At 42.3% G+C, this 20874-nt stretch overlaps 1 protein-coding gene across 8 annotated transcripts in view; it reads right to left on the bottom strand.

Moving 5' to 3' along the window:
• The window catches only part of herc2 (HECT and RLD domain containing E3 ubiquitin protein ligase 2), a 102450-nt gene that overhangs the window by 48289 nt on the left and 33287 nt on the right, over positions 1-20874 (bottom strand). For 4 of the 8 annotated variants that reach the window (XM_034081617.2, XM_034081618.2, XM_034081621.2 and 1 more), the window contains exons 23-49: positions 20109-20294; positions 19589-19765; positions 18794-18897; positions 17067-17217; positions 16457-16671; positions 15612-15744; positions 15389-15516; positions 13861-14056; positions 13407-13540; positions 12692-12868; positions 12471-12607; positions 12152-12324; positions 11788-11979; positions 11313-11500; positions 10679-10871; positions 10218-10400; positions 9687-9871; positions 9040-9187; positions 8758-8954; positions 7780-8010; positions 6554-6695; positions 5839-5985; positions 4621-4763; positions 3622-3889; positions 2917-3068; positions 1562-1660; positions 1309-1477 (exon numbers count right to left, since the gene is read on the bottom strand). In XM_034081617.2, the coding sequence (XP_033937508.1) occupies positions 1309-1477; positions 1562-1660; positions 2917-3068; positions 3622-3889; positions 4621-4763; positions 5839-5985; positions 6554-6695; positions 7780-8010; positions 8758-8954; positions 9040-9187; positions 9687-9871; positions 10218-10400; positions 10679-10871; positions 11313-11500; positions 11788-11979; positions 12152-12324; positions 12471-12607; positions 12692-12868; positions 13407-13540; positions 13861-14056; positions 15389-15516; positions 15612-15744; positions 16457-16671; positions 17067-17217; positions 18794-18897; positions 19589-19765; positions 20109-20294 (4548 nt within the window). The remainder of the gene's footprint in view (positions 1-1308; positions 1478-1561; positions 1661-2916; positions 3069-3621; positions 3890-4620; positions 4764-5838; positions 5986-6553; positions 6696-7779; positions 8011-8757; positions 8955-9039; positions 9188-9686; positions 9872-10217; positions 10401-10678; positions 10872-11312; positions 11501-11787; positions 11980-12151; positions 12325-12470; positions 12608-12691; positions 12869-13406; positions 13541-13860; positions 14057-15388; positions 15517-15611; positions 15745-16456; positions 16672-17066; positions 17218-18793; positions 18898-19588; positions 19766-20108; positions 20295-20874) is intronic. The other 4 variants (XM_034081622.2, XM_034081623.2, XM_034081624.2 and 1 more) reach the window with 2 other exon arrangements.

The raw sequence follows: 20874 nt of genomic DNA, 5'->3' as shown, positions 1-20874 counted from the left end.
GATGCATGTTTTTCAAAACAAAAGCTTCATATAGTAGCTGTATCATTACAGGAAGCTCAGTAAGATGCATGTTTTTCAAAACAAAAGCTTCATATAGTAGCTGTATCATTACAGGAAGCTCAGTAAGATGCATTTTTTTCAAAACAAAAGCTTCTTATAGTAGCTGTATCATTACAGGAAGCTCAGTAAGATGCATGTTTTTCAAAACAAAAGCTTTATATAGTAGCTGTATCATTACAGGAAGCTCAGTAAGATGCATGTTTTTCAAAATAAAAGCTTCATATAGTAGCTGTATCATTACAGGAAGCTCAGTAAGATGCATGTTTTTCAAAACAAAAGCTTCTTATAGTAGCTGTATCATTACAGGAAGCTCAGTAAGATGCATGTTTTTCAAAACAAAAGCTTCATATAGTAGCTGTATCATTACAGGAAGCTCAGTAAGATGCATGTTTTTCAAAACAAAAGCTTCATATAGTAGCTGTATCATTACAGGAAGCTCAGTAAGATGCATGTTTTTCAAAACAAAAGCTTCTTATAGTAGCTGTATCATTACAGGAAGCTCAGTAAGATGCATGTTTTTCAAAACAAAAGCTTCATATAGTAGCTGTATCATTACAGGAAGCTCAGTAAGATGCATGTTTTTCAAAACAAAAGCTTCATATAGTAGCTGTATCATTACAGGAAGCTCAGTAAGATGCATTTTTTTCAAAACAAAAGCTTCTTATAGTAGCTGTATCATTACAGGAAGCTCAGTAAGATGCATGTTTTTCAAAACAAAAGCTTCATATAGTAGCTGTATCATTACAGGAAGCTCAGTAAGATGCATGTTTTTCAAAATAAAAGCTTCATATAGTAGCTGTATCATTACAGGAAGCTCAGTAAGATGCATGTTTTTCAAAACAAAAGCTTCATATAGTAGCTGTGTCATTACAGGAAGCTCAGTAAGATGCATGTTTTTCAAAATAAAAGCTTCATATAGTAGCTGTATCATTACAGGAAGCTCAGTAAGATGCATGTTTTTCAAAATAAAAGCCCATAAGAGCTACACAATATTTACAGGACGCTCTAGAGGAGGCTTGTTTAAAAAAGAAAAAAGCCCCAGAAAGTGACAATGTTTCTACAGAAAGCTCTGGTTTATGCTTGCTTTTCAAACTAATATAATCCCCAAAGAGCAACAATAAGGCTACACAGCTACTCTTGGTAGGGGAAGTTATGGTTAGAGTATGTGATCTATCTCGTGCCTTTCCTCTAGGATTTGAATCCTGTACCTGAGGATACGTAAATGACATCAGGTTCAAATGTTCTCACCCAGCAGCTCGATGTGGATGTATCTGACCCAGTACGTTCCTCCTTTCTGTTGCCAGTCACACTGCACGTTCAAGTCATGAAGCCCGTCTCTGTCCAGCTTTATCACTTTCCCCACGTCTCCATCGTACACTTCCTCGTACGTTCTGCAGCACTTCACCATCATCCCCACCTGCAGAGGAGGAGCTCATCTGTCAGACTCAATCACTTTTCATGTGTTGCTTTTAAAAATGTTTGAATAAGCTGCCACTCCTACCTGAATATTCTCTCTCACGTACACGGCGTAGTCATCGTTGCTTTGGAAATCTGATCGCTTCTTGAACGTCTGGCTTTCAGTCACCAGTGCACCTGGAGGCTGAAGGTACACAAAGGGAAGTTTACTTATTGGTATATTTAATAGTTGATTTGACCTTATCTTTACAATAGTTTCTACATGTAAAACAATACATGCAAAATAAAATCGCCAACAATAAAAACAACAATGCTAGCTAATAAAAATAGCCGCTTTCACACCGGAGTACTTTTCCCCGTACTTTTCCCGTTTAGTTCCGATAGTTCCTGGGATTTTGCATTCACACCAAAAAGAGAACTTAGTTCATAAGAACTTTTACCCCATTTTTAGTGCCTGCTAGAGAGCTGGTACTTTCCTGGGGAGAAAAAAGTTCCAATTTCTGATTGGCTGGGCGGATTGTAAACCACGCCCCGTAAAACTCGGAAAAGTGTTTTGAAGCCGCCATTGTATTTGCTGGCATTAGCATTATTAGCATTAGCATTAGCCCCGCGCAGAAACGCAGAGAGACTAACTTATGGCAACACAAAAACAAACATGGAAGCGGTGGAGATGAGGAGGTGTTGGCGTTCTGGCGATTTACTCGGAAGGCTTCAGTAGAAGCTGCTGGGAGTCCCAGCAGCTTCTACTGAAGCCAGTCCCCAACTCCGGGGATTTCCGGCCGGGGACTTTGGGCGGCAGTATACGCCGTGAAGTGGTTTGCGGCCTGCCAGTAAACCCAAAGCAGAAGAAGAAGAAGTGACGTCAGCGGCTTCATTTGCGTAATCTTCCCTCAGGGATTTATTCCGGTGTGAACGCGATCTGCTCTTTAGTTCCATGGGGGTACTAAGTGCTGGGAACTAAGTACGGCAAAGTACTTGGTGTGAAAGCGGCTAATGTTATGGAGTATATTATGAAAAAATGAATAAAGCAAGGTATAAAACATTAATCATCAATATCATAATAAAGCATTTTAGATACAACACATGCAGTTCAAAGTGCTTTACAAAATGACACATTGCAAGTTAAAAACAAACAACAAGAAATCCCACTCAGATTATTTGTTAAGAACTTTAAAAAGGTACATGCAGCAAAATATAACATTTTATCAGGTTAATAGACACAAGGAGGTCAAATGTATGATCATACAAATAAAATAAATAATGGTATCTCTCTGACAGATAAGACACAAGACAACTGAATCGATGCAACAATATAAAATATAAAACCCCATAAAACAAAGTGAACATATAGGTACAACAGAAATACAAATGATCACGATGAAGTATTAAATCAGTCCATTACTGAGGGAGTTATGGCAGAAATAAAGGAAAAGTAAATACCACAGTGAAGACGGGCTCGGGCTCCTCCAGCTCCTCCAGCTCCTCCAGCACCTCCTCGTCAGAGAACTCGTCCGACACGGTTTCTGCGTCCGACAGCTCCGCCTGGGGCACCTCAGGGTGGTCCAGCAGCCAGCCCACCAGAGCCTCCACACCTGAGGACAACACCTTATTACTCTCCACAGGTACAGCCCAAACATCAGAACACATGTTTTATTTTATAAATAATGCTTTATGTCTACAAAAAGATGTGGTTAAATGAATGTAATTGATGGTGTTTAAATGCAGTTACAATTATGTTTAGGAGGATTTAACGCCATTAAATATGGAATCAAGTAGAATACTTGGTTAGATAAAAACATGTTGTGAATTTGGAAAATGATTACATGAATAGTTTTTCAATGTTGACTTTGGTATTAAATAAATAGACATGCAAGATCTGTGTTGTTGTTGTTGAAATGTCACCGTTAAAAATGAAGCTTAAAACTTTCGAATTGAAATATATGCCACAAGTTTTTAGCAGATTATTTTAGCCATCATAACTTCGATGTGTTGCTCACTAGCTTCTCATCAACTCATTTGTAGTGTAGCTGTGGGCATATACCAGCTTTAAAAACAAGAAATGGAGGGAAGCTGTGCATTGAGAAAATGAATGTCAACATTATGAATGAAGCTTACTCATACTTTGTGTCGTGGATGAAATGTTACCTGGGACGCCAGAGGCACTTCCTGTAGTTCCCGACAGAGACTTTAAGGCATACTCGATGTTTTTGCGTGCAAAGCCCATCTCCATGAGCTGGAGGACTATCGGTAAGGGAGGCACGGGCGAGGTCTTCTGCTTCTTCTGTTTGGGGGGGCGGATGTGTTGCACGGTGACCGGCGTGGTGGCCTCGCTGGAGCTGCTCTCCTCAAACAGGGGGGAGGAGGGGTGGGCCGACTCCACCGCCAGGTACTGACACACCGCCAGAGCTGCAGCCTGCAGAGAGACACAGATAGAACACAGGTCAAATTCAGTGGCAAGAAAAGTCATGTGAACCCTTTGGAATTTCCTGGTTATATTCATGAATTGGTTATTAAATATGATCAGATATTCATCCAAGTCACATTATAGACAAACCTAATGTGCTTAAGCTAATAACATTACATTACATTACATCACATGTTACTTGTTAGACGCTTTTATCCAAAGCGACTTACATACTCAATACTGTGGGCAATCCCCACAGGAGCAATTTGGGGTGAAGTGTCCCAGGGACACAACGACATGCTGACTGCAGTGGGGTTTGAACCTGTGCCCCCCTGATCCGAACACCAACGCACTACTCCACTGCTCCACACGCCTCCCATAACCCACAAACAATTATAAACAACGCCACTGGACCAAATGTTGTCGCAAAATTGGCTTTAATAACTATTTCCCACAGGCATATAGGCAGTAGTACCGTTATACAATTGTAACCGCACAGTGGCTGCCAGCATGGACAACAAGGTAGGCAACACTTGTCATGTATTAAAGAACAACCCGTATGGAAGCATATGTTTTCTCATGAAAAAACGTGATGCGACAGTAGTAAGAAATCGGGAAAGGACACACTCAACGGTCTTTGATTCATGGTTTCTAAAACGGCAGAGTAGTGTCGACGCTAAGCTAAAGTTATGGGTCTTGTATTAAAGTGGAGGCAACCTGACTGATGCCCTTTGACTCACCTCCATCTCTTGCCTGTCGAAGATGGCTTTGATGGGGGAGGGCTGAGTGGCAGCGGACAGCAGCTGCTGCAGGAGGATCATGGGAGGCAGCGGCCCCTCGGGGGACAGATCCCCCACATCAGGGGACAACACCACGGGGTCCTCTGCAGACGGGAAAACACAGAGGTATCGTTAGAAACTAAAAACCCCAACAGAACACAGGACACTCAAATATGGTCACAGGAAAACCTTCAAGGTATGCAAGCTAAGCAGATGTGTTAATCAAACAGGAGAGGCGGTACACTTTCTTAAGCAAAATACTATCATATTTTTAAGCGATACTTCAGGGTTTTATATTATATTCCGTGTTCTTATATTTTTGAGTGCCTTGGATGGGGATAACCAGTTTCTCTTAATACTACACTGAGCTCAACATTGGGGGAAAACAATATCAATAGAAACGCAATCAAGGCACTTTAAGAACAAGTAACAACAAGGAAGTACGTATTAAATAGCTTTCATTAAAGTGATTAAATAATGTACTTTTAGGAGTGAAAGTGATATTTAGCCACTTAAATAACGTGTTTTTAAAAAATATTTATTTCCTTATAATGTGACTGAGCTGTCTTCCTGTTGGGCCAAATAATAATTTCTTATAACATACTGCATATTTGCAAGTTTCAAACACAATTTCCAATTACTGAAACACTTTCTTAGTAATGGCAGAGAATCTAAAACACCTAAGATGTTTGCAGTTTAATGCAGTCGAAGTTCTGTGACCGACAAATGAAATAAAAGTATTTCCACAGAGCTAAACTGGACTAAACAGTAGGACTGTGCAATTCATCGTATTTTAATCTCGATTGCGATTTTGTCTTGCAACAATTACGAAAACAACATAATCGAAATAAAACGATTATTCTTTTTTTTTTTTTAAATTGTATTTCTTATTATAATAAAAAAAAAAAAAATGTAATTGTTATTGTGTTTTCAGTTGAATTATACTTAAAGTTCAGGGTAATCAACTGTTAAAAACATACTGTTCAAATATTTTTTTTCAATAAATGGATGTTTTCAAAGTAAATAGATAATTGTTTTTTTAATAATCGTGATATCAATTATTGACCAAAATAATCGTGATATCAATTATTGACCAAAATAATCGTGATTATGATTTTTGCCATAATCGAGCAGCCCTACTGAACAGCATCAGTTTTCCATACGGACTGTTGCTCTCACCGCTGGGGTTCGGTCCGATGTCCAGCACGGCGGGCTGCGAGAGGATCTGTCGGAGTTTGTCCTGATGAGAGAGCAGCGCCCGGCCGGCCTTCAGGATGTAGAGCCTCAGCTGCTGGCAGCGCAGCAGGTGGACGTCCACCTGGTCGGCTGGCACACAACAAGTGTAGGATAAATACACTGGAGCACACATTTAACACCAAATCAAAGCAAGAACAAATGGTCATGCATATTGCCAGGGAATTAGACCAGGCACATGATTAGTAATTTATCCAATTGTGGTTAATCGAGATCGGCAATGGTCCTTTTGTGCATGTTTTGGATTACTGAATTAAATAATAAAGTAAATTGTCATTCAAATTTGATTGTTAATGGGTGAATAAACACATTACTACTGTTAGTACGTTTCTAAAACCCTAAAAAAAAATAAACATTCTTCGTGTAGTTTCGAATTTAAGCTAATTTTCAATAATCATCTTCTGGTGATTTTACAGCTTTAAAATAATAAAACACAAGCAAGACATTTAAAGCTAGGAGAATACACATTTATTTATTGGATTGTGAACATTTAAATTAATATTTTAAACATTGAAAAATCTATTAAATACACCATATCTCCTTAATCCAAACTCCCCTCTAAAAAGTTAAAGAGTTAATTATTTAATATGATATTTATGAGTCACATGTGGGATCATACGGGTCTCTGAGGTTTCTGTACCTGTGAGGCCGCCGCGGCTCAGCGACTTCTTCATGCGTTGTTTCTCCAGCTTGCTTCCTGCCAGGCTGACCAGCTGAGCCCAGACTGCCAGCATGGGCTCCGTGAAGGGCAGGTTCTGCACACTGAAGCAGACTGCAGGCAGCTGGGGAAACACCACGACATTAAATCAGTTAGTTATTGGTCTATTTAAAGGTCGCCTATTATACTGTTTTTCATCAATATATTACAGGTCTCTGAAGTGTTTGGCTCCAAACACCAAACAGATCATTGCAGCATTACCCACAATCCCCTCTGTTTCAGCCCTGTTTCCAAAGTGCTGATTCTCTGTCTGTTACTTTAGATGAAAATAAGGAGCCCCTCCCCACGCCCCTCTGAGAGAGATTTGGTTACAAAGAACTCAATAGTGCTCGAGAGGAGATTCAGGTGATAAGGGGGGGGGGGGGGTTACCTTGGTTGCTGATTGGCTAATGGTTACACAAGACAACACATCGTTATGACATCATAAAGTGGCCAAAATCTGATCAGCTCATTTTCAGACAGGTTTTTGGATCAGGACAAAAAGAGAGAGAATCTTTGTTCCTGAAACTTTCAGAGTCTCTTTACACAGAGGGGACACATGTTGATGTAGAAGAGACATGGAGAAGAGGGGACACATGTTGATGTAGAAGAGACATGGAGAAGAGGGGACACATGTTGATGTAGAAGAGACATGAAGAAGAGGGGACACATGTTGATGTAGAAGAGACATGAAGAAGAGGGGACACATGTTGATGTAGAAGAGACATGAGGAAGAGGGGACACATGTTGATGTAGAAGAGACATGAAGAAGAGGGGACACATGTTGATGTAGAAGAGACATGAAGAAGAGGGGACACATGTTGATGTAGAAGAGACATGAAGAAGAGGGGACACATGTTGATGTAGAAGAGACATGAAGAAGAGGGGACACATGTTGATGTAGAAGAGACATGAAGAAAGGGGACACATGTTGATGTAGAAGAGACATGGAGAAGAGGGGACACATGTTGATGTAGAAGAGACATGGAGAAGAGGGGACACGTGTTGATGTAGAAGAGACATGAAGAAGAGGGGACACATGTTGATGTAGAAGAGACATGAAGAAGAGGGGACACATGTTGATGTAGAAGAGACATGGAGAAGTGGATTTTGCATAATAGGTGACCTTTAACTCATAGTATAGGTCGAGCAGGAAGTCACTGCCGTACCGGTTTGAGATGGCTGAGCAGGCACACCCTGCAGGTCCTCATCTCGTAAAACTGGACGGTAATGCGTCCTTTTGGGGTGATGCGAGTGACCGTTCCCTCTCCGTACTCCTCGTGGACCACCTGTCCTCCGAGCCGGAGGCGCCCGTCGATCCCTCCGATGACCGCCATCACCGCCATCAGACAGCCGACACGAGGACCGTCGGGATCAGGGAAGAACTCCTCCAGGAAACACTGGAACAGGGAGGATGTTAACTTTTACTGATTTGAACAACAATTCTAACACACAATTAAGAGAGGTGCAGTGATGACGTATTTTGTAGTCCGACCCTGAAGGCAGCATCTCCCTGGTTCCCTCTACAAAATCTTTATTGTTGATTGATTATTGATTCACGTTTAGTTCAGCAGGATAATCTCCACATATTAACAACCCTTTGTGAATGCTAGCATTAGCCTATCAATGAACTACAGCACGGTCACATGACTTCACATCACCACCGCTAAGCTAAAGGTGGCTAATGTTGGGCTATAAAGGAACTACAGCACGGTCACATGACTTCACGTCACCACCGCTAAGCTAAAGGTGGCTAATGTTGGGCTATAAAGGAACTACAGCACGGTCACATGACTTCACATCACCACCGCTAAGCTAAAGGAGGCTAATGTTGGGCTATAAAGGAACTACAGCACGGTCACATGACTTCACATCACCACCGCTAAGCTAAAGGAGGCTAAGGTTGGGTGTGATGACGTTTAGTCGTCTCATTTAGACAACACCGCTTTTAAATTCACCAGAGGGGCATTACTGACAACTTGTATCTGTTGGACAAAATCTCTTTAGCTCGAGTTAACCACAGACCTTATTTCAGGCTAACAACCAGGACACATTCCAGATAAGGGAACAGGAAGGGCTAAGATGCTGACTCCTTCCCAGGTCAAGGACTCCTTCCTGCACCACTCTTTCCATAACACTGCACTTACAGCTTCAGACTGGCAGCCTGCGATGACGTCTCCGATGGAGCTCAGCTGGGCGTTGATGTAGTCGTTGATCATGCCGTTCCACTGGGCGAGGTAGTGCAGCGCTCTCAGGACGGAAACGATCTCCTCCGCCAGCGTGCTGCTGTGAGTGGCGGTCAGAGACGCCTGGGGGCGGGACTTCCTCCTCCGCACGGAACCCTCTGAGGAGAGGAAGCGGCAATATCAAAATCCAAGATAAACAACAGCAGATTTGGGTTAGCACTGCGGGTGTCTTTAAGGCCTTACCTCTGAGGAGCAGCAGGTCGGAGGAGCAGGTGCTCAGGAGGCTTCCTAAGAAGTTGAACAGTTTCTCCACCAGGAACTTCATGTCATGGGTTCGCTCTGTCTTGTCCCACGAGGGCAACACTGCCGCCAGGAGACGTAGCGCCAAGATCTGGACACACAGGACAAGTAGCACCGTCACAAAGGTGGTTTCCATTCTTTAATGTTCGGCAAATAACAAATAATTCAACTAATACTTGTTTCTTGCCGTTACTCCAAGTATCATTTAGCCGTAAATGGTGAATTACCCGTGTTTATGTAGCACTTTTCCAGCTTTGGGACCCCTTAAAGTGCTTTTACGTATACAATTTGAATGGAAGACATCTATCTACTTCCTGAGTCACAGCTCAAATTATAGGATTTGAATTCAATTACAAAAAAATTCAATTATAATTTCTATAAATAATATTATTCACTATTTTACTAAGCATTCCGGTGTTTCAAAATAAATACAATTATCTTATGTTATTTAATATACACGTCCTACTATTTACTAATGTTATGACCGGGTGCTGCTTTACTTTTCTACCGCCCTGAACGATGTCTGAGGATCTATCTGCAGAGTACCCTGAAGAGACAAAGGAGCATCTGACTCGTGGTCGAGTTCCCACCTGTCTCTGCAGAGTGACGCCGTTGAAGGACTGGTGTCCCTCCACGATGCGGATGAGCAGGCCGATCCACGCAGAGGTGCTGAGCGTGCTGCACATCTGGGGCATCAGAGCGATGCTGCGGATGAAGCCCAGCGTGGACCAGCTGCGGTGCTGCTCCCGGGACACCAGCCTGTGGGAGTGGCATCCTGAGAGACGAGAGAGATATGACATCTAATTGACCGCACGACCCAGGTCATTTATAAAGACACAGATGCTCTGATAGACGATCCTTGGGAGTGTTTCTGGACACACGTAAAGGCCGACAGAGACTCTACTTGATTTGAATGTTTACCAAGAACTGCACACTTTTAATTGTCCATTGCTGATCTACCTAATTTTCGATTTTGTGATTATTATTATTTTACTTTTTCCATGCCATGGCTTCTAATGTCAATGCCAGGACCACGGGGGAGAGGGATTTGGTTATGCGGTGTACCGCCAATTTGGAAAATTCAGAACACATTACAAAAATAAAAATGGCGGTTCGGCTACCTGACTTGTCGTTGGCTCCGCTCTCCACCAGCATACGGAGTAGCCCACAGAGGGTCCGCGTGGCGTCGTTCTGCAGAACCTCGGCATGGATCCCAGCCGTCAGAGAGAGGGTCTTCAGCAGGTTCACCGTGCTGTTCAGCATCATGGCCGTCGGGTGGCTGCTCTTCTCCATCAACTCCACTTCTGGAGAGAGAAATGGCGTTTTTTTAATAATGATTTTCTGTAATTTATTCCCATTTTGTGGGGAAGCAAGTACACTATTATAAAATATATTAAGTATTTCAGGCCTTCATCAGACTAACTTTGAATGAGCACACATCCCTAAATATATCTTTGAGAAAACTCTTTTTCACCCTCTGTCTGAAACCAGAGCCCAGTGTGCTGTGATTGGTTAGCGAGATGTCACTATGTTCCCTGTTGCCTGTATCTGTGGTGATGACTGAGGGATCATGTGAGCTGACCTGTGTCGTCCTCTGTGTCCGAGTCCTCCGCCGGGGGCTGAGCCGCCGGGGGGGGCTCTGCCAGCTTCAGGTCGTATTTGCCCTCTTTGCCCATCCTGTAGGAGTTGGTGCTGCTCGTGTCCCATTGGACTCGGATCCAGCCGTCCTCTCCGAGCTCCCCGATGACCCGACCCAGACCTGGAGCCGGACCGTCCTGAAAACAGCAGAGGGTTAAACACCGAGTGTTTAAGTCAGTTTACTTCATGCAGGGTGTATGCAGGAATCCTGAAGTCAAAGGTAACACCTTTTAAGACCTTTTTTAAGACCCTCTCCGTACATTTTAAGACCTCATCGCTACTTGGAGTTCTAACCGGTTACCTTGGCGACACAATTTACCTCACATTGACTATATACAGTATTGATTGTCCTTCCTCCTTATCTTCCAACCATTTGGACGCAAACTTGCATTTCCCCATAACGATGCTGCTTAACAACCGGTGTAAATGCCGTTTAATACTTTTTAATAGCCTTCATTTTCGCTAAATTGATTGATCAACTTGTAATACTTTTTAAGACCCCGCGGACCCCCTGTTGTAGCTTCAGATACCCAAATGTTCTTATCCTGCCCAGCTTTATATCAAATTAATGCAGCTACCTGATCTCCCCATTTCCAGTCCACCCCCCTCATGACCCTGGTGCCAATCTTCATCATGGCAGCCAGCTCAGGGCCCGAGGCAGGGAGGGGGGTCGGGGCCGTCTCCTTCCTGGACTCCTCCAGGACTGTGGCTGATCCTCCGTGAGCACACACACTCTGATCCTCCTCACTGCTGTCTGTGCTGGGCCCTGCAGACAGGACAACAAGAGGCATCAGGGTCTACACACATGCATCGGGGTCTACACACATGCATCAGGGTCTACACACATGCATCAGGGTCTACACACATGCATCGGGGTCTACACACATGCATCGGGGTCTACACACATGCATCAGGGTCTACACACGTGCATCGGGGTCTACACACATGCATCAGGGTCTACACACGTGCATCGGGGTCTACACACATGCATCAGGGTCTACACACATGCATCAGCACGGCTCCTCTCTACTCGGTGCATGTATTTCTACCCACCGATGAGCCGGAGGATGCTCTGTGTGAGCGCCAGTAGCCCAGAGTTGAGTAAGAGGCTGAGGCTGTTGGAGCCGTGTTTCAGGGACAGCATGTGGATCATAGCCAGGAGGAAGCGGGCCTGAGGAATGGTGCCGAGACTCGGGCCTGCCGGGTTCTCGTTGGTGATGGTCTGCAGGGGGGCAGGCTGCGCTCCTGGGGACAAACACAGGGGAACAACAGGTTAGATAACAGCAGTGTAGCTTTACGAGACCAAAGGCAAGGCTTTACACTTAATTCAATTCAAGCCTTTCCAACTTTATTGTAGTGCAATCACACACACGCAGTCATACACACACGCAATCTCTCACACACACACTTTTTTTACCTGGGAGATGCTGCCACTCACCGAGCTCTCTGAAGCGGCCGCCGGCCTCCAGCAGGACGTTGCGGACGTTGTGGATGGCCCAGGAATACAGCTTTCCGAAGGTGACCTCCAGAAGCATGCGGTTGAAGGGGGGGATCAGATCCACGTCCTTCAGGCAGTCAGACAGCGGCTCTCTGAAGAGGAAAGGGAAACGTAAGATGTAATTACAATTATCTGTTCTTGGTGTTATTCCGCCTTATCTACGGATTTATATCTGTCAAACGTGCGGTTTTTTTTACACTGTCCAAGACTAGGAATTTGTCAAAAGCAGTATTATTACCCGATGTTGGTCCCCTCTGGTATGACCCTCTGCCAGCCGCAGAACATGGCGTACTGCACAGAGGGCAGCAGGAAGTCTCTGGAGGCTAACTTCAGCATGGTGTCGATGCCCTCCAGCCTCACCTCCGCCCTCTCCAGCTGCGACAAAACAGAGTTAACACATTTCAATGATATACATCAAACATGTTGTCTACTTTATAACAACCCGTGGTTAACAATCACCTGTTTGAGGAGACACTTCCTCATCTTCTCCACGTCCAGCGGCTCCTCTTTTAGTGCAAACTCCACGATGGTGGCCATGAGGCTGGACTGAGAGAAGATTCCTTGGACGCTGTGCTTCAGCCACCGGTACTTCTGCGCGTTGGCCACAGTGGTGAGCAGCGGGTGCCACTTGTCCTGCTGTAAAGTAAAACATGATACAGGAATATGAACCGTGGCTACTGGGACGGCTGCAGAACTAAAATATTCTTGGGCTTGAACCTTCACCCGGGAAGAAATTGTTATATTAGCCGGGTTTACAAAGAGAATGAATGGCTTGTTTCCATCCATACTCTATTATGTGCTTCTTAGGACAATGGAGATAAGCAGTAATGATAACACATGATATCTCTGCAAAACAACAGGCCTCAACAAGATGATTAAAAGGTGGAAAAATATATATTTGTGTTAGTTTTTATGTTTCAATGTGAGGAAGGTTACATCAGTGTGTGTTGAGCGGTGAGCCATCTCTTAGGCTAAGGCAAAGCTTTAGTGAAAGGAAAATAGATGTTATTCTCATTATCTGACAGGAAATACACTTTGATATGATTCAATACCAGTCTACATCTCCTCGTTTTTAGATCCTGAAGCAAACATTTACTAAAGAAGTCTGTAGCGAACTTATACATGTTTTAACTCGCAAACTGTTCCAATAAATAACCCTTATTAATGAAAGAACCTTGGTTGTTTTGCTGGTGGGTGACTTCCTGTCGGCAGGCGTGGGGCTGATGTGGACGTTCAGTTCTTCTTCGTTGGTCCCTTCGTTCTCCAGCTTTGGCTCTTCTATGTCAGCAGACTCTGACTTTTTAGGCACTGAAAAATACAAATATATACACTCCACATACCACTCTTTTGTTGTCTCAGTACTTGTACAACGAAAATCCTCCTACTTTTGAAGATCTATAAATGATATATAAAAACTAAACATCTGGAGATTATCATCAAAATATGACACCATTATTTATTTTTTTATTGTGCAAAGGAACAGTATATGGGGTAAACGTAAAAAAAAACTTAAGTAAAGACAACACAAAATAATCAAACTATTTTATATAAAAGTATAAAATAATAAAATGGTTTGATTTTATAAAAATAATATCTATCACTACGGTCTCATTCTGCAAAAAGCCCACCTCTCTTTTTCCTGCGGTCCCGGATGAGTTTCTGGGTGATCCTCCTCCAGCGCGGCTGCGAGCTCAGCAGCTTCAGTTTGGAGACGATGGACAGGTCTTTACTGACGGCCGGACGCAGCTCGTTGAACAGGAAGCGAAGGCGCTCGATGACGGGGGCGCACACCTCCTTATAGGAGCGACCTTGTTCCTGATGGGTCTGAAATAAAGAAAAAAAACATAAAAACTCAATTTCTCTTTGTGTCTACTGAGAGGTGCAGCGATGACGTATTTTGTATCTCCCAGGTTCCCTCAAAAAAAATAGCCAATAGGATTTTTCCATTCAACTTTTTCAGCACTTTATGATTTTGATAAAAAAAAAAAATGTATACAAATTTAGAAAAATACAATGAACAATTATAACCAACACAACAAATCATGAAAAATACAAAAATAACATTAAAAAATAATAACAATCAGACAAGAGGACAAAACTAAGTATAAAATAAATAAAGAAAGAAAGAAACTCTCCGACCCAGCACTTTATGATTTTTGAAGTAAAAAGCTAACATTAGGCTATAAAGGAACAACAGCACGGTCACATGACTTCACGTCACCACCACTAAGCTAAAGGCGGCTAATGTTGGGCTATAAAGGAGCTACAGCACGGTCACGTGACTTCACGTTGTCACTACCCGATCCGTCCCCCTGCCCGATCGGTACTGCGCATGTGCGAGATGGTCCGGAAGTCCGGACGGCAACCCAAGATGGACACTTGACACAGTGGCTTTTAGCAAAGCTCAAAAAGAAAAACCGAGAGATGAGTTATTGTTTTTACAACGTGACTTCACTATTATTTAACAACTCTTTTTATGGGGTTCTTTTATTTAGGGTTAAGTACATTGTCAGAATAAGTCAGAAATTGATTTAACTTCTGTTAGATAGCCATATGCCATACATTTGTGCATACATTCACAGTAAATATGTATTCAGTATGATAGCTGTCTAACAGAAGTTAAATCCATTTCTCACTTATTCTGACAATGTACTTAACCCCAAATAAAAGAACGCAATAAAAAGAGTTGTTAAATAATAGTGAAGTCACGTTGTAATAACAATAACTCATCTCTCTCGGTTTTTCTTTTTGAAATTTGCTAAAAAGCCACTGTGTCAAGTGTCCATCGTGGGATGCCGTCCGGACTTCCGGACCATCTCGCACATGCGCAGTACCGATCGGGCAGGGGGACGGATCGGGTAGTGACACACGTCACCGCTAAGCTAAAGGCGGCTAATGTTGAGCTATAAAGGAGCTACAGCACGGTCACATGACTTCACGTCACCACCGCTAAGCTAAAGGCAGCTAATGTTGGGCGTGATGACATTTAGTTGTCTAATTTAGACACTTGTTAGTAACTGCGGTTTCTAAGTTCACCAGTGGGGTATTTACTGACTTATTTCAGGATAACAACCAAAAACACATTCAGTAAACCATTGACTTACAGTTATCATGTTGTCATGATATCTCTCTGTATAGTATAAGCATTATTCCTACCTTGATTAAGGAGCACTTTGCCTGGTAGACCATGCGGCAGACGTTGATCACAGATTTGGGGAGGGACCTCTGCTTCCCCTGGTCCACTCTCAAGGCACACTGACTGACGAGTGAGAGAGCAATGTGACCTGAGACAGGAGGAGATAACACATTCAATTCATGTATAAAAAAAGGGTGCAAAACATTTAATTTTTACAATCCCAATTTTTTTGTTTGAGCATACCGAGGTCTTGGTGTTTGAGCAGGCAGCAGAGCAGCAGGCGGCCCACCTCCTCCACAGGGTGCTCGGGGGGGAATGTGATGGGGGTGATGAGATGGTACTGCTTACAGCAACGCTCTATTTGGCATAGGAAGTCCTACAATGGGAAAATAAAATCAGGCACAATTTTCGAACACTAAAGCATTGACAAGCTGCTGTTCCGGCATCCGGGCTAAAATTACGGGAAGCACTTTTGGTCGAACTTGGTAATGTGATCAATTAGCATTATTTAAAAAAGATATATTGAGCGATTCCTGTTGTGTCTTTATTTAATTTTTTTATTTAAAAATGTGTTTTTTTGTAAAAAAAATATTATTGGCGGAAACTATTTTAATTATGTGTGAAAATAAATGAATAAAAACTTAAAGAACAAAAAATATATATTAAGGAGTTAAGGTTGCCCGAATTATATAAAAAACTGTTAACTTTGACAGCCCTAGTTGAAAAATAGAAACCCGTTTTAAATCCACGCCTTTGATGATGTTTAAAAGCTTAAACCTGTTGATATTAAAGCCTTTAATAATAAATAAAAGTAGGTGTTTCTCCTGATTTTTTGTGTGGCATTCATCTCTAATTAGGTCGTGTTCAACGCATAAAGCTGGACATTATCATGCAAGTAAAAAAGACATACAAATCTAAACTGCAAATTCTTTATGTGCTGAATAAATCTCTAGAGAATGCTCATTAAATCTGAATATTATTTTAAATCTTGAAATGAAACCTAATTCTCAAAATCATACCAGAATTGGCTGTTTATCGGGATATTGTGGTATTGCATGTAAACGTAGCAGCTGTTGTTGAGGCTGTACCTTGACAGTGTGGTCCTGAGTGTTGTTGTCAGCGATGGCCTGCAGGAAAGGCTGAGCATGGTCACTCAGGGTGATTCTGCGGGAGTACATCTTGGCTTTGTCCGGGGTGGTCGTCCCCAGGGAGCTGCAGTGGTCCTCATCCTTCTCCTCGTTGTAGTTGTAGTGGATCTGACTGGTCTGCAGCCCCCCCGAGAATATGGACGACTGGAGCCATTCTGTGCAGAGGGAGAAAAGTTTAAATTAAAATGCAGAGCTTGAGATCTTCATTTTCAGACTAAGTTGGGTGGAGAAAGATTTGTTCTTGACATTTTATGTGTGAACAATCTGTGAGTGAATGTTAATGTACATGACTAGCCGCTGGTTATTTAAAGAAGTAGGAAAGCAGATGTCATGCTTACTTACACATGCTTGTCTCTATATTAAATATGTAATCTTATTTTTGTATTGCCTTTTATCTGCATTATCACTGTTGCTGTAACGCTGTACATTTTCCCTCTTCAGGACTAATAAATGGATTCTGACATTTACACACAGATTGTCGATTTTCTAAAACAAACAATATTGAGACAATTATATCTCCATGAAGTTGCTTTAAAACCATTTGACGTACTGGCACATTCGATCTCCATGGGGGACAGGGGGGTGCTCTTGGCCAGGTAGGAGGCGTGGAGGCCGAGCAGCAGACCCAGGTTCCTCTCGGTGTCGATGAGGGGGGAGGAGAGGCTGCTGAGGTCCGGGGTGGTGACCGTCTCCTGGTTGGGCTGCAGACGATAACACATCAGAATCTCAAACACTGGAAATACTGTGGCCGTTTGTACAATGCAACTTCGCTATTTAGTCTGCAAGGATATATTAGTTCTGACACGTGTTCATGGATGTATAAAGAAAACTGCGTCCAGCGTCAATGGCAAGGCCTCGTTCATTCATGAAAGTTGCTCAGTGAGTCAACAAATGGGCTATATAAGTATTTGTACTGGGTAGATGATTTTGCAAAAAAAAACAATTGTACGCTGATTAACAGATGTCCCTTCTCAAATGTAAGTCAATGGGAAAAAGTCCTTGAGGGCCGAATGAAGTAAAATGGTAGTTGTAGTACCGTCATTTGGCCACTATGAACATTTGTTTCAACAGCCAGCGCCCTTCCTCGGGGTTGCTTGTATTCCATAATCAATTCATATAGAGAGGCAAAGTCCCTCCCTTTCCGGGGGAGCTCCATGGGACCTTATTTTGGAAAAAGTATGTATTGAAGTCGATGGCGAGAGAAAGATTATCTTTCAATCCCGTTTGAATTGTGCCACTAATTACACATATGATGTTTGTCAATTTAAAAGATAATTTTGCAAGTCAAAAAAATTAAAAGGTGTCGTAAAACTGTGAAGTAACACTTTGTTTGTGTGAAACCGCTCAATGAACTACATCTCCCATCTCGCACCACACACCAAGACGGCCGTCACATTGAAACATTTCACTTCTTTCTTTCAGAATGAGGCGGAAAGTATTAAAAGAGGTGAAAATCACTCCAAGTCTGGGCACGTTGAGAGCTGTACATACACACAAGGGGAGTTAGTCGGTTCCGTGAGAGCCAGCATGCGGGACCGGGACTCTGGGATTTGTAGTCTTTCTAGTTGCGTATTTTTCATAGTCTTATATTTCAACAGTTTTACGACAAACTGTGACTTTTTTGACTTGGAAATTATTTTTTAAGATTGACAAACATCATGTGTAATTCGTGGCACAATTCAAACGGGATCGAAAGATACGTTTTCTCTCTCCATTGACTTCTATACATACTTTTTCCAAAATAAGGTCCCATGGGTCGGAAGTAGAAGGGCGGGACTTCACCGCTTATCTCTATTGGGTAACAAAATGTACTCCAAGGAGGCAGGTACATCTTTAAGGTTTTTTTTTTTTTTTTTATAAATACAGCATTACTGGCAAGTTATTTCCACCTTAATAGCATCTGTCAAGGACCACAACAGACTTGATGATTCAATAGTATTTTCTTTAACAGCGCAGTTGATAACAAAAAAATTGTAACATGGTTAAAAACGTGCAGGATTCCAGCTTCTAACTAGCGTACCGTAGTTTAACAAAGTATGTTTTTGCCACGGAAGGCTGCATTAAGGGACCATCACTTTTTGAAAATAATAACATATAGCACCTTATAACAGAAACACAACCACCTATATCAATAAATACAAAAACAAATGGTATTCATCTAAATATTCAACAACTATGTGACATGTCATGCGAACATTTTCTGAAATATAAAGTGTTTAGAGAAACCAATTGTGAATGTAGAAATTAGACAGAAGGTGTGTGTTGGAAGGTTTGTACCTCCATATGATGTCCCACACAGAAGGCCTGCATGGACTCTCTGGTGTCTTCAAACTGCAGCGCCGCCTCCAGGGCGACCACCGGGTCCTCTCCTGCAAACTGGGCTGTGAGGGGAGACGACTTGTTACAAGGGCGGAGAGCAAACTTAAATGTAATGTGGCGTTAGTCAATATTATTCTAAACTTGAGTTCAAAGTAATTATGTTTATTCTGACTTATAAGGTCACTATAGGGAAGCTCAAGGCAAATGGGCACAAAACAATCTTGTGATGCATTTTATAAGTATATTTTTTTCTCTATATGTTTATGAATTAGAAAAACAAGGACACAAAGGTTTTACTAATTTACTCTTTTTTTATTTGTAAATAACAGGATAAAAAAATAGTTTGTTGTTGTAATACTACTTTTGGACACAAGAGGGGGAACATTTTCACGTGGAAAATCTGGTGCACAATAATTTATTTGGATTATTTTGACTGATATTGCGATTATGACAAAATATTGAAAAGACTGATCATAATTCTCCTTTTTATGGAAAAAATTATCATGGTTTGAGGATTTTTACCAAACAAGTAGGTTTTGTAAAGTTTATTAATTGTGTAGTCCTACTTTTCTTCCCCACTTGGTCATCAACACAGGAGAGAAGAAATATTTAGATCAGACTGTGATGCAAGAACAAATTCAGACTGACACTAAAGTACTATCGTATCGTACTTAAAAAAAAAACATCAACAGAAATGTGTTTCTGGCTCGTCTGGGCTTCCGTACAATTTGAACAATATCATTTCAGCCTTACCCAGGATACTGTTTCCAGCGAGCGACTGGGACTGCGCCTGGAAGTCTTTGATGTCGTACACCTTTCCCTCGATGACGGTCCAGAAGCCTCCATCTTTGTTGTGGTTCTCCAGGTCGGCTTTACGGATGAGAGAAACCTCCTCGTTGTTTTTGGAGCTCTGTCCTGTGAAGAAGGATCCTGCCACAGCAGAAAGAGAGCTAGTTACATTCTACACCGGCTGCAGCTCAGATTTACCACATTCAGGGATACATGGAGAAACTATGAAATATAAATGTACCCAATTTCTCTCCGGGATAAATAAAGTATGCTTTATTTTACACAAAAAAACTTCCCTCAGATTTGGACCTCTGATAAAAATACAAAAACTGAATAAACCTTATTTGTAGACAAACCAAAATACATGTATGCCTGTCTGGCTTATAACATTAACAGTCTATTTTTCAATACACTTGAAATTGTGCCCAGTAGGAACTATTTAAACTTGACGGGCTAACGGACATTAACATAATTCATATTATACCCATAATGCCGGGCCACGCCAGGTCCTCGTTGTCGTCCCTCTCGTGCCCCGGGGCGAGGTGGTTGAAGCGGTCGATGTGCTCCAGGAGGCCGGCCAGCAGCGGGATGGACCCGGTCTCCTGCATCAGACCGGCATCGATGGTGAGGAGCAGCACGATGGACACCACCAGCTCAGGCAGCAGCACGCCTGTCAGAGGAAACTCCCGTTAGTGATTACATGCTGCTGACCCATTTCAAGTTTTAGGACTCATTCCTGCACAACCCTGCAAACTCAAAACCCATCTCTTCGCATCCGTCTTCCTATATGCTGTAAAATGTATTATCTCTTTGATTTACACACGGCATCTATTGCACGTCTGTCCGTCCTGGGAGAGGGATCCTCCTCTGCTGCTCTCCCTGAGGTTTCTCCCATGTTCCCTTTAAACTGTGGGTTTTTTCTGCAAGTTTTTCCTTGTACGATGTGAGGGTCTAAGGACAGAGGGTCTAAGGATAGAGGGTGTTGTTTTTCTCATACTGATATTCTGAACAATCTGTGCTGTTGTATTTGCTGTAAAATGTCTCGACTGTAGGCTATTTTTATTTCATGTACAGCACTTTGGCTCGACCACATTTTTTTATAAATGTGCTATATAAATAAAACTTGATTTGATTTGATTTATAACTAGTTTACAAACTGTGAAATCCACTGAGACAAATGTAACATTTGTGATATTGGGCTGTATAAATAAACATTGATTGATTGATTGAGTTTAGCTTGTTCCAGAGGT

The sequence above is a fragment of the Pseudochaenichthys georgianus genome, chromosome 4, assembly GCF_902827115.2.
Source record: "Pseudochaenichthys georgianus chromosome 4, fPseGeo1.2, whole genome shotgun sequence".
In the NCBI taxonomy this organism is placed as follows: domain Eukaryota; kingdom Metazoa; phylum Chordata; class Actinopteri; order Perciformes; family Channichthyidae; genus Pseudochaenichthys; species Pseudochaenichthys georgianus.
Note: the sequence above shows the minus strand (reverse complement) of the source record. Positions and strands in the feature narration are given on the sequence as shown.